Consider the following 14,351-nt stretch of genomic DNA (forward strand, 5'->3'; position numbering starts at 1 on the left):
GCCTGAAATGATTTACATATACTTCATTTTCTCTGTTATTTTATTTACTTATTCAACCAAAACAAATCAGTAGAGGATATTTTTCCTTTACTCAAAGGAATATTTCACTTTTTTCATGAAAAAACCCACAAACCAATCCCCAAAAGAGAATATGGGGAGCAAGGATTTAATTTCTATTTCAGACATTTCTTTACTCTTTAAAAAAATGCATGTAATACTACGAAACAGTAAGAATCCACTGAGAAGCTTGGATTTATTTTCCTTTCTGAAAACACCAAAAGTGCAGTTTTTCAGGGAAAATATTTTTATAAAATAATGCTTTCTTGCAAGAGAACTCTGCGTAAGTTGGATTTATATTTTATGTCAAATAAAATCTTTGACTAGAAAACTGCCTACATCTATTCAGGCACCACTGGAAAGATAAAGTGCTACAAAGCAAACAAAACAAGGACCTTGATAACCCTAACTTGCAGCAGTGAATGAGACTGTCGTAAACTGACAGGAACAATTATGTTTCATACATTTTGCAAGGCTGTGTTGATGTCACATTAATTAGTCATTCGACTGAATCCACTTAAGTGAGTCTCTGTCAAATCTTATATTCCCACTATCAGAAACAAAAATATCCCTGATAGACCTAGATGACTGATGAAGCCCCTTTAAAAAAGCATACACAGAAATATTTGAAAGGAAAATAACAAAAAGAAATAGAATGACAGGCTTTGGGGAGAAGAAATCATGCATATTTAATCTAAATTGAAGTCTGCTTTTGTACATGAGAATACCTAGAAAACATTGAGATCTCTGTGCAATTAACAGATGTTCAATAATAAAAATAATCTTTAAATATCAAACATGGGTCTCGTGTTATCTAGTTTGCACTGATTTGCAGTATATAAATTTTGAAGGTATGAATAGTGTTCCAAGTCTGAAACATGGGCAGGAACGCAGAATTACACTAAATGTGTCATAAAAGCATGTTTTGGATCAGCTTGGAGTTTTGAACCATCTGCTATATGAATACACATAGACTCACTTTTCTTTACATCAAAAGATATATATATATCTTCATCTCCTTATTTTCAGCTTCTAAGTAACATTAGAAAACAGACAAGCCCCAAAGACTGCAAATACAGCTATTGGTGCTGACTGTGTCTCTGCCCTGGGTAAGAAGCAAGGAGTAGGCATTAGGAGAGATCTCAGGAAGACAGCAGTCTATCTGGAGAACTTGTCAGCGTATTGCATATTTAAGAGGAAAAAAAATTGTCTGGATCGACACAGCCATATGTCATTCTCATTAATCAAATGAGGACACTGATGTGTTCAGCACATTTTAAGAAAAAGATAAACATCCAGATGCTACAAAATGCTGAGGTCTTGCTTATTGCTGCTTCACTGCACCTCCCTCCCCATCAGCTCTGAGCTTGCATCCAGAGTATGGATGTGCTTCTGTTGTTGTGAAGTGCCAATTGCTCCTACCAAGTCAGGGAAACTGCTATTCAAGTTGAAATATGCAGGAGCTGAGAAAATATTGTGTTTAAAAAAAAAACAAACCCAAACCAAAACCATCCACATTTGGAGAGTGTCTTAGTGTTATTAATGAATATTATTGATACTGCTTTGAATATGAACAGTTAGATATTATTTATGGTATGCAACTCAAGACCAAATATTATGAGGTTGCATTACAGAATGAATCCATGTGGGTAATTCTTGCATTAAAGAGACTGATTTAAAAAAAACCAACCCTCAGTTAATATGCTGTGTTGCAATATTCTCATATTTAGACAAACCTACGGATATGAAATTTGTGCAAACTTAATTAAAGGAACCCAATCTCTATGTTCAGATTGCAAAGATTTACACATTGTTTTCTTTCATAATTATCACATTTTCATGTACATAACCTTTGAGTTCTCTTTGAGAACAGCTTTATATCTCAGCTGTAATGTGATTATACATCTGTGGATAGTATAAGGGAAACTTTGAACATCCTTTTCCGATAGCCTTTTCCAGTAGCTATCCTTTTCCAACAGCCTTTACATGCCATAGGTTTTTTCTGATCACTTGTCCTCTTCTATTTTCTCTATAACTTTGCTCCTATTGTAGCAAGTCTTTGCCAGGAGATGAGAATTTTTGTCTATATACAGCTGCCTCAGGAGGGAAAAAGCAAAACCAGCTGTGGATTACTTGAAAGTTCAGGTTATACGAGGATGTTTTTTTTAAAGGAGAATAGTTTAAGGCATGTGGTTTCTATATAGAATTTACACATAATTATGCAGGATTATTTCCAGATTATTTCAGAAGTATGCTTGTTTTAAGTATGAAAATGAAGCTTAACCTTCCTAGGGTACATTTAAAATGAATGTATTCTTCTGCATTCACCATCTGACTTCTGCACAAAAACTTCAGCAAAGAACTGCTTGAATTAATGTGTTGCAGTAATCAGTTTATCTCCAGAGGCCAGAATGAAAAATAGTTATACTGGTTATCATCGTACAACTGGCCTTCTGAACCAAATCTTGTTTTTCCCCATCCAGGTAGGATGAGCATATGTGGATACCCCTTGAATACATTTTCAGTTTAGCTATTGTCTGGAAGACATAAATGAAGTCATAGAAAATGGACTAGACTTAGCATCGTAGATTTGATTAAGCTGAAGAACTTGGCATTAAGATCATATCTTGTAGAATGCATTTCGCAGTTGTGGACTACATCTCTGCAAGAGATGCAGTGTCCTCCAGATTTAAGTTCAACTCTATTCAGACAAAAAAGCACAACATGGTTCAGTCTGCAGTCGTACTTCTATGTAAAGAGTAAAACTACACTTTGAAATGTATGTGGAAATATTAGATGGTTTGTGGAGCTGTCTTGCACACTGAGACACACTTTAGACAAGAAAAGTCACATACCCCAGCCAATAATAGTGTACCAGTAGAAATATCTCCTCTCTGGGAAAAAGGTTTCTACCAATAAAGTGAAAAGGTACAATCCCTCAATGAAAAGCCAGAAGTAGTTGGACATGACACAGTAGTGAAAAAACACCATCACTGCTTTGCATTCCACCTGCAGAGAATCAAGAAAAACGAAGTTATTTCCATGTTGTTTCCACCTAACAGATAGAGAAAATGCTTTCAACCTCTCCAAATCTCTTAGTGAAAAGAAACACAGCTGGGACTAGCATTACACACTTTTAATAGTAAAGTTTTAAAAGCATGAGAAGAACGTGAGGTGCCACTTAAAGATCAAAGCTTGAAAGGGCAGGTAGCCAATTTTACCAGTAGGAGGTGGTCAACGAGCGTCTGCAGACAGCTTGAGAACATCTTGCGTTGGTGGGAGTTCACATCGTCAATGGATGCTAATTGCTAGATTTAAGCCCCCTTCCAAGGATTAAGTGCAGAGAAGAAAAGAATCCAGTTGCGTATTGAGAAACCTAAGGAAGGATGTGAAATAGCAGGACAATTGTGGAAAGTCCCCAGAGTGGGATCAGAAAGGATGCACCCTCCTGTGTGCAGTTGAGAATTGTACTTCCTTGCCATTTGCGGGTGTTGTCACTCAGGGACAGAAAACGAAAGTGTAAAGAAAGTAGAGTGATTTACTGCAAAACATAATGGAACCTTTCATTCATTTACTGGGGGGAAAAGCAGCAGACAAAAGAAAAAAAGACAAAAAAGACGGAACTGGAGTTGTTTAGTCTGGAGCAAAGGAGGCTCAGGGGAGACCTTATCACTCTCTATAACTACATGAAAGGAGGTTGTAGTGAGGTGGGTGTCAGCCTCTTTTCCCAAGTAACAAGTGATAGGATGAGAAGAAACAGCCTTAAGTTGTGCCAAGGGAGGCTTAGATAGAATATTAGGAAAAATTTCTTTACTGAAAGGGTTATGAAACATTGGAATAGGCTGCCCAGTGGTTGAGTCACCATCCCTGGAGGTATTTAAAGGATATGTAGATGTGGTGCTTAAGGACATGGTTTGGTTAGACTTGGCAGTGTTAGGTTAATGGTTGGACCTGAAGATCTTTAAGGTCTTTTCCAACCTAAATGATTCTGTGGTTCTATGATTCTATGACAAAAGTCTTAGGTTCAAACCAAGCTCTACCCTCACCCTGTGAGAGTAGGACACACTTGTCTTTCTAGTGTTCCACCCCACAGAGACATCATTAGTCTTACAAAAGTAGGACTTTAAAAAAAATCCGAGCAGAATCAGTGTATAAAGTTGAAGCTCCTGCCTGGGGGAGTGGAAGGCTCATAGTTTTGACTGGTACCCACTTGCACTGGGCCAAATCTACAACCAATATGTTTAAACCATCAGATTCGGAGTTTCTTCATGGAAGCTCTACCAGGGCTGAAGATCTGGTCATTAGATGGTTGATTTTAACATATTTTATACTTCAAGTGTTTCAAAACAAAGAGGCAGATGAGTGGTGATATTAGAAGAGTGGTCTGAACAAAGTACAGATCTAACACAGAGAAGAATTAAAAGCAAAAGCTAGTTTCAATGACAAAGAAAAGGCTGACTAAGAAACTACACAGCTGCACTTTCCTTGTGGAAGTGATTCATAGGGAATTTAGCTCATAACTGGATGGATAAAGGAGATATCAGTTTGAGAACTCACTGTAATTCCATCATAATTACACTCGGTGAGCTGATACATCAAATCAAATACTTGCCTCAAATGTGAAAGGAATTGGGATTTATATGTAATATATAACTAAGTGCATCTGTTAAAGAGACTGCTTTCCATGAAAACACACACTTCAGAGACAAACGTGGCTAATACTAATTTTTTGAGAGTGTGACTGTCAAGGGTATTTTCTATGTCTGAATGGTCACCCTCTCTACACATGACTCTGCCTGACATCCAGACCAAATAAGGCTCTAGAGAAAAAACAGACCTTCAGATGAAGGAAACGGCCTGTGTCTGCTCTCATCCCACCTGTCACTATGCATATCTGTGAAAGGGAGAAACAGCCTGAGTAGAGTCAGAAACTAAAACCTGTACGTTTGTCCTGAGGGACAGACTGCTGGACACTGATGACATCATGAGACGTAACATCCACAGTTTTGCTGTGAACTGGGAGAGAAGTTTACCACCAATTACCTTATCTCCCAATAGCTTATCAATCTATGATACTCAACAGACTGCTGCCTGCTTCACTATTTTTTGTTATGTCTTGCTGAAAAAAATAAAGGAAAAGGCCTTGGCTTTGGTTTTACTTACCGTTGAGATAAAGCAGTGGTTGCCATCCTGTTCAGCATAAAGAACCCCATCTTTAATGAATACAGATATTGCACGTAGGATGAATGAAACAAAGAGGTTCATGTGGATAAAATTTCGAGTGCAGTGAAGCTTCCTAGAGAGGAAAGAGCAAGGGAGAGAAAAAAAAGAGAAAAAAAAGAAAATACTTTTATTTCATGGAAATAGTATACTAGGTCTATGTGTACACATGGCTAGAGTGCCTTGGTGCTAAGAATAGCAAGATCTGAAAGCCATGGGTGTGGATAGTACTGACCTAAAACATGACCAAGAGGAGGGTTTGGAGATTTTCCTGTAAAAGCTTGTAGGGTAGCATAAAATAGACCCAGTCCAATGCAGCTTCTGCAGTTGCATTTACAGTCTACCGAAATGTGACTACTGGAGTGTGTCCAAGCTGGGGGAACAACTCTATTAAAGCATCTCTTTCTCATTCTACATCTGGTGAGATAAAAGCTTAAACATTGTTTTGGGCAGATGAGTTAAGTTTCTTTTCTCCAGTGACTGAACAGCTCACTGCTCATGTCCTGACTCACCTGAAACGACACAGGATAACCATGGCAGTGGTGAGGGAAACAAGAGAAGTGCTGTATCCCACTGTGTACAGAGCCTTCACGGATAGATAGTAGTAATCCTTGGGAGGCAAACAACACACGGTTAAACAGTTCACCTATGGTCACATCTTCTTTACCTTGTCAATGTGCAGGGGGAACCATAGGCAGGATTTATTTCTTGAACAGCCTGGTTTTCTCCTCTTGGTTCCCCTGAGAGCTCACTGTATATTAGAGCATTGCTCGATGTCTGGCATACCCTTGGGTCTGCACACCATGAAGCTTATTTGTCAGTGAGCTAGGAAAGGCTGTATATAGTTCTTTGCCCACTGTGCATGTATCTGTAGAAAAAAAGTAGTTGGCTAAGGGGTTCCTTAGTTAATGGGGAAGAATTGGGGCCTAACCCATGCTTCTAGAAGCTGTATCAACAGTAAACACTCATATTCTGGAAATATTCAGCACAGGGCTAGGAAGGATTTAAATCACACTTCTCACATTTTTATGCCCATAAATACCTGATTGTTTCATGCTAATCACCATCAGATCAGAACATGACCAGAGGCTGGACAAAAAGCAGCCTGCTGCTCCCCCCCTTCATTTGTTTTTAATTAGAAGATTAATTCCCACCTGGTTATCAGACTCTGTTTCATTTTCATCAAAGCCGCAGGCATCATAATAATGAGGAAAAGGTTCAGACCAGCCATCTTCAGTGCAATTTCTGCTGATGTCCCCTATGCCAAGTACAGTGGGGAATGTGATATTGCTGAAGCAAATCCCAGGACATATCCTCCCTCCCCTTGGTACATGACCAAAGAAAACCCCACAGTACTGCTGGAGGTACTATTTATCTGGCTATCCATAGAAGACTTTAATGGCATCTTGAAAGTTTAATGACATCTTTAATGATTCAGTTCTACAATAGGCATCTGTGGATGTCTACTACTACATCTGGTCACCAGAAAGCAAAAGAGATTTAAGTAGCATAGGCAGTGCCTCCAGGCCACCAAAGATCTTATTCTCAAGTCAGGGGTCAGCTAAATGTCCATTTCTCTCCATTGACTCTGAAAGGCATCTAGGGAATACAGCTTCAATGTACACATCTACACCTCAGATGGCTGAAGAGTAAGTCCAGTGTTTAAATATAGGCACTTTGTGCTATTTAAGATGATCTATATCTGAGGCATATGCATGGGACTGGCAAGAAAACACAAGGCTAACATGATTTTTTTGAGCGGCTGCTGGAAGCCAGACAGGATACGGTAGAATATCTAAAATAGCCATTATATGCTTATGGTGAGGCGGCTGGATTGTTCTCCTGTAGTCAGATAACATGTATCCCACTCATTTATCTTCAAGCCTAGGCTCTGATCGAAGGTGACTGTGAGAAAGGTCTGTAGGAAAACAACAGAAAGATGGAGTGGGAATCTTCTCCTTGTCTCTGTCTTCCATAGCGATATGTTCATTTATATCTCTGGATGCCCATTGTGGCTTCAGCTGACAATTACAAAGCTGTTTCAGAGCTTTACACATTCTTCTGCCTATTATTTGTTCCAAACCTGGTTTACAACCTTACTCTGAAGCAAGAGTTTGCAAGGAGGCTCAAAACTGACACAGAGAAAACCTCGTCCTCTTTGTCTCTCCTTTTACCCTAATTGCTTGGTTAATCTCATATAAGGGCTAGCTCCTAAATGGCTTTCACTGACAGTCAAAAGGCTTAAAACTGTAATGGGAAGCAAGAGCTGGGGGTAGAAGAGGAAAGTGTCTCTTGACACTCACTTTGTTACTGAGGCTGCCTAAAGTGGGATGGCCCCCGTGGTGTTCTTTTTAAGCACCATTATTCCTGTCAGAGCTCAGTGACCTGGCTGAAAAATTAGAGCTGGGCTGCTAGCTGCACTATTCCTCTCCAGCACAATAGAACAGTTTCCATTTATTGAACTATTACAGTTTTTGGAGTTTGAGCTGTACCTTGAGCAAAATTGATGGAAATTTCCAAGGTGTTTTTTTTGTTTGTGGTTTTTTTTTTTGTGTGGTTTTTTTTTTTTTATCAAGGTTGTGCTGCTTCGCATTCTTAGAGCAGTTTAGTCAAGTAGCTCATCACACCAGCAGTGACCTTATTTTTAGAGAATCTGTTTGCCATCCATGCAGCAGAATATATCTATTTAATCACAGCATTCATTTAAGAAGATTGCATTACTTGGCAAACTTTGGTAAATTACTCTTGCACATTCATCCCTAGTTTTCTATGGAAAATAACCACTGAATCATGGTGTTGACTTTCTTTAACACCATTTAGTAATTACTGTTAAGCAGATAGATATAATTTATAACAACATACTTGCTAGATTGCAAGGCTCAATAGTGGAGGAATAAATTTTCATAATACTGCTAAAAGTAACGTACCAGAAAATGTGTCACCATAATTAGAACTGATTAGAAAATAATACCTAAATGGCAGGAGAAAAAGGTTGGAGCTTCCTTTTTAACAGAGTTAAAATTAAAAGAGAAACATTCCATGGTTCTGTTTCTTACCTAGGGGAGACTGGGCTGTGCCTTCCAGCAGGTCATAATCACCTATAAAAGTGGAAATTTGGTATGAAATTGTTTCGATTGTTTTTTCTATTAGAACCCAAACTGGTCTCTGCAGAAATCAGTGAATAGAATCTAACTGATTTTTATTTGTTTGGATCAGGCCCAAAGGCAAATAAATACTTGACTCTGTCTTTTCAGGAAGAAAACAAAGAGTTTTACTTGTGAGTTTAACTCAAAGCTGAACTTACAAAATTAGAAATTGCTACTGCAAGCAGCGAGCACATAGCTAAAAACACATGCAATCAAACTAGGACTAATCTTATTGTAAAATTATAGAAGTCAAATATTGTATCTTTAGAAATTTACATTTATAATCCATAGATATTTAAGTATGGTCAGTTTTCACAGAATTCATGGAAAATTGTTTCTATCAAGCAATGACAAAGAGTAATGATTAATTGGTTTTAAGTAAGACAGTTTAATTTTGTAGTATTAAGTTAGATCACATGGATTTCTAGAAACAGATTTTTACTTTCACTTTTTATCAAAGTGTTACGATGAACTACTTGTATTTAGTATCATAATGGTTGATATAGAAACAACTTTTCAATAATCTAATATTATCCTATACTCTACATACAATCTTTGAGAACAAAGGTACATAGAAGGTAGTCAGCACAACTGGTTCTTACCCGCATGGGTTTGCCCCAAGTTATCTACTTCCCAACCTGAAATTAGAAGAATAAAAATAATTAGTTTGATATTGATAGTAGCTTATTTCCCATTAGAGGAGTGGATGTAGCAGTGCCCAGATAAGAACTGCAAGAAAATGTCATTTAAATCCTTTTTTCAAGATCAATACTGTGTATTTATGGCTGGAAAGTGGTTTTCATAAGATGGTCGATTGCATTGTATTGTTAATTCTCTCTTTATCATGGAGTTTCATCAAACTCTAGGAAGGACATGAAAAAGTGATGAGGGAGGCTTTTTTGTGGGTTGATTTTTCTTCTTTTTTTTCTTTTTTTAGGGGTGCAGGGTTCTGAAATAAGAAAGACCCACACATTTTCAAAATATTTTGCTGAAATCCATAATGATTTGTATACCAAAACTACAAAATATTACGATAGGAAATCATAAAAGTTTGGGTTTGTGTTAAAGATTTTCCTTTTTGTTTCTTTTGTCCTTCCAAAATAAAATGTTGGGATTATGTCAAACCAATCTCCCGAATTGCACTGAAGTCAGACTTTCCTGAATCATCTGGATTTTGGCTCAAATTTGGTGTTGGGGGATGCATAAAGAGGAGCTACCTTAAGCCACCGAGTGGTGCTGCTGTATCATGCACAGAGGGACACCAAGTAGCCTGACAAAGCTGCAAATAGCTCTGCCAGTGGCCCATCGATGAGTGAAATGTTTCCAACATTTCATTGACTGTTAAGTGCTTTGATTATCTTAGTTCTGTATCCCCTGGACTAACCAAAGGGCTTCGGGTTGTTCTTCTTTAACCCTGAACATATGGTCAAATTTTAACTAGTGACTGGAAAAGTCATTCACCAATTTGTAAGAGAGGGTTTCTATTAAAAATGAAATCCAAAGAAGGATTGGTTTTGATCCTATGGGAAGTACAGCATATAAGGAAATAAAACAGTAAAGAGAGCCTTTTCAGCACAGTATAAAATGCATTTTATATTTTATACTTTTTCAAATTCTTTATCATGTAATAATTTTAAATTCAGTGATTTATCTCTCTCCTCGAAAATAAATCAGATGTGCTTTTTGATCTTCTAATGTAGAAAACAGAGGATTTAGTGTGAAGATGATGGTGGGAGTCTAGAAAGCTAAGCTGAAGCATCAGGTAGGCTGTACTGTGTCTTTGAATGGATGCATTCAACATCAAACCTACACATTCAACCCACCAGTTACTCTGGAGGGTTAAACCTGAAAGTCACTATGAGAACACCCTTGGTCTCCTGGCTTCTTGCCCAACTTCAGCTGCTTTCAAGATTTAACATATGAGAATTCTTGAATGCTTGCAAATATTGGGAAGGTGTACTAATTCTGAGGTCACCTATGTTCTGAGCAAATATTTTCCAGTGAATATCATTCAACCTGCTGCATCAGACTAAATTATCAGATGTAGCACAAGTGCTATGGCTGTGCTAGAGATCATTGGCACAATAACAAGGATGCCTCTGCAGAATACTTTGGAAAGACCTGTTTCTCTCCTGAGCCTACCAAAACCCAGGTTTATTAACAGTGATATAACTCAGATATGGATGCCTATGTTGCTGAAATCTGAATTCAGAATACCAACTTTAGGATATCCTGTGGGAATTTTTACCTGTGGTTTTATTAGGCAGTGGATCAAAGAGCAAGCCAGTGTTCCTTTATTGCTATCATTCATAGTGTCTTTCATAGCCTGTTGTCACTTAAATCAGTAGCTCATAATGGAATTGGTTCCTTACATGAGATCATCTTACTCAACAGTCTGACCCACAGAAGCAGGGTAATAAGAAGCTGCTAAAAACCTCCAAAATTTTTTTGACTCATAAAAATCCAGTTTTAGTTTACTAGTTGCACAGTGCGGCTTCAATCTTGAAATGTGATATTACAAAATTGTGGGAGGAAGACCAGGCCAATTTTAAGTAGATTGAAGCCTGATGTTCCTGGCATATCACACTGATGGCTCAGAAAAATATATTTTTGAAATTTAAATGTTTTAATTTTAGCTAATTTTTCCTATTATCTAAAAAAGAGGAAATAAAAATTACCATTATTTCACTCTAAATATGGGTGGTAGGTAGTCACATTGATATTAAAATATTAGATTTTAGTTTTATTATTGCATTTTATTTGTGTTTGAACATTATGAAAGGATTCACATTTTCAACAATGTTAATTTTCTGATTGCTGTAGGAACAAACTTGCCTTTTATGAACATATTTTTCTACATCTGAGTCCTTGTTAATGTACTGAAGAAAGTTCCAGTACAGTCTTTTACTATACAGGCTTTTAGGTTTGATCCGTCAACTTAATTTTCACTAATAAGTTAAGCTACTGCAAAGTCAATTAGATTACAGTGAACATTATGCTCTGAATTACAACTAAAAGTCAAACTTCGTCTAATGAGTGTTGTGATAACGTATGCACAATTCTATGTGTGTGTATATGCATATATATAAATACATATATAAGCACACAATGAAGGAACATACAGCCACCATCTGGCTTTAAATTCCTGCGTGCTTCTGCTGTCGCCCTTCTCTCTGACACCATATGTTTATGTATCCTGCACCAGAATATGGATGTTTACATGACAGATAACTGTGCCAATGGCTATGTTTGCTCACACGTATCAGAGAGCAATGGAGTTCATTTGGATTATTTCTGTGCTTAACGTTTACCATGTCTACATATATAGGGGAAAGTCTGAGCTTTCATTGGAGCTGGGGTTGTAAGAAGTCCAGATATAGTGCATTCCCTCTCATCTTTCAGACTATTACCCTGAAATTGTACTTTTGTGGGTTTTTTTTTTTCACCTGAGTGCCTTTCTGACTCTAGAGCAATCTCAGCAAATTTACTCTGGTGTCAGTGATGTAATGGGCAAAACTGTAGGGCACCTCACTGCATGGGCTTTCACACAAGTCCTCTCATTGCCTTTCTCTTAGGACGTAAACAGTGAGAAACTGGTGCATTAGATTTCACTGAGGAATCAGAGAGAGCCCATCGAGATGATTATATGACAGGCTAGATAAAGTATATTAGTCTCCCAGAAATGAAGAATAAATAAAATACACTTTTCATCTGCATTTTGACTGGAAACCCATTTTTCAGGGGTTTAATTCAAGGATTACAGTTATGACCTACATGAATGACACCTGTGCTCCTCACATGTAGTTAAATAACAGCACAGACCAAACTATGGGAAGATGGAGAGAACAGCAGCTATTAAGCAGTGTCTTAGAACACCATCTATTAAATCAATAATTGCTCACATTAGTCAATAAACTCCCAAGGAAGCTAATATTATCCTTGACAAAGGATGGTTTATCCAGTATATTGACTGATAGTGTTATTCACTATTTGACCAGACTGAATAGGTAAGTGTCACTCTTTGGGAAGCAAAGCAAATTTTCCATTAGTGTTTTAACTGGCATTATTAATTAGATGTTATTTACAGTACTACTTAGAGACCCTAGAGAAGATCCATCAGAATGTTGAATAGTCAGTTCCAAAGACCAAACAGAGAAAGCAAACACGTAAAATATTGCTTATTTCTATCTTCTACATGAAGAGGTGAAAGAAGGGGGAAAAAAAAGTCAAAGGACTTGCCAATGGCTTCCCATAGAGTTAGTGGCAGAGACCCAGACCTTTCATGCCCTTTTCTTGCACATCTATCAGACTTTCTTCCTTGGTTTTCTTTTGCTGAGTCCCAGAAAGCATAACTACCTCCTCACTACCCATCAGCTGATGAGAAATTTTATGCAAGCAATTGTTGCTTCTGGTTTCAAGTGAACTGGACTGATAAAACTAAAGCCAAAAATCAGCCGGTGTACGATGAGCCTCGGAGCTCAGTGCAGCCTTTTAGATCTTCTCCTTAGTGCCAGACTTGTGCTGGCTGCTTTCATGTCAGCTGGCATGACAACTGTTTTATCTCCCATAGGTTTGTTTATCTGAACATACTTGCATTTAACCCTTTTGTTCCAACATTTGTCCCTTATTAGTGGCAGGGTGGGGAATGAAAGGCTTCCAAAACTATTCTGTCCTGAAATGGCTGGCCCACACTTTTTCCTTATTCCTGTTGTTCCCATCTCAGTATTATGGGTTGCAGGACTGGTCCACATAGGTAATCCCTCAAAAGGTTGAATTTCAACAGCATTAAGATCAATGTGCAAAGCTCGCACTGTTCTTACTGCATGTTAACTCTGTCCCTTCAGAAAGTGCAGAGTCTGGGGCAGAGAGAGGTTGTGGAAAACATTTCCTACAATCACTTGTTATCGTGCTGTCCAGCTATGTGGTTAATGAGCTGGTTAGGCATGAATTCAATTTTTTCCTGTTTTATATAGCACTGATTAGAAGCTTAACATTTAATTTATAAATACGAAATAAATCAGCGAGCTCCCCTGCCCGACTCCACAGCATCCACCACACCGTGCCTTTTCGCTCCCTTCCTTATTGCTGCATGCTGCTCTTCTGCACCAGCAATCTGTTCAGCCAGCTGGCAAAGCCACAGCCAGGAACAGCAGTCTACTTAGCAGCTTTTCTGGAACATTCTAAGCTCCTCACACAGATACTGCTTGCACACTCTGCCCTCTGCCCAGTCCTGTACCTGGGAACACATGATCACACATGCACACTATCCAACCATCCCAGTTCCTTTATTATGGCTTTTTTGGGGGGGGAGGGGGGAAGAGATCCAGAATCAGGTCTTTACAATCTCATTAACAGGATCTGTAGAAAGTAGCAGCCAGGCAAGGTTGCAGAGTATGTGGTCTTACAGGTTCCCGCACCCTTCCCTGTGCTACGTGCTGCCCTCCACTATTTCTAGGGGTTTTGGCCTTTCCAGCCTCATGCCCCATAGGCAATACTTTGAACTACAGATTGAAAGTCATTAGTCACTTGGCATTTACTCCATATTAATGTTTGCTTTGTCAAAGCAATTTGTGAACATAGTACTTACACAGAGACAGTACAAAATCAAGTGGCATTGTTTATTGTATTTAGAAAACAAGAAAACTGAGGCAGAGGAAAATTAGGGGTAAGATTAGGAAGCCTGGTTCATATTTGTATGTTTGAATAAGAACTGATGCCTAAGGACGTCTGAGGAACGGATTCTGTGGGGCAAATTAATCCCATTCAATTTACCCACTTGAAGATAAATTAAGGTTTTTAAGTTTCTTCCCATTAAAGGCAAAGAGACTGGCACTTCCAGAGGGTGATTTGTTTTAGACATCTACCACAGGATGAGAAGAACTAACTTCTGCAACTTCTTTGTTATCCAGTGGTTTGTGCAAAACATTG

General features: G+C 38.2%; 1 protein-coding gene across 7 annotated transcripts in view; it reads right to left on the reverse strand.

Moving 5' to 3' along the window:
- ADCYAP1R1 (ADCYAP receptor type I) overlaps positions 1–14,351 on the reverse strand; it is a 150,923-nt gene that overhangs the window by 43,904 nt on the left and 92,668 nt on the right. For all 7 annotated transcript variants that reach the window (XM_074830573.1, XM_074830562.1, XM_074830588.1 and 4 more), the window contains exons 5-10: positions 9,026–9,061; positions 8,334–8,375; positions 6,432–6,535; positions 5,790–5,887; positions 5,221–5,353; positions 2,913–3,066 (exon numbers count right to left, since the gene is read on the reverse strand). In XM_074830573.1, coding sequence (XP_074686674.1) covers positions 2,913–3,066; positions 5,221–5,353; positions 5,790–5,887; positions 6,432–6,535; positions 8,334–8,375; positions 9,026–9,061 — 567 coding nt within the window. The remainder of the gene's footprint in view (positions 1–2,912; positions 3,067–5,220; positions 5,354–5,789; positions 5,888–6,431; positions 6,536–8,333; positions 8,376–9,025; positions 9,062–14,351) is intronic.

Source organism: Strix aluco, chromosome 1 (assembly GCF_031877795.1).
Source record: "Strix aluco isolate bStrAlu1 chromosome 1, bStrAlu1.hap1, whole genome shotgun sequence".
Lineage (NCBI taxonomy): Eukaryota > Metazoa > Chordata > Aves > Strigiformes > Strigidae > Strix > Strix aluco.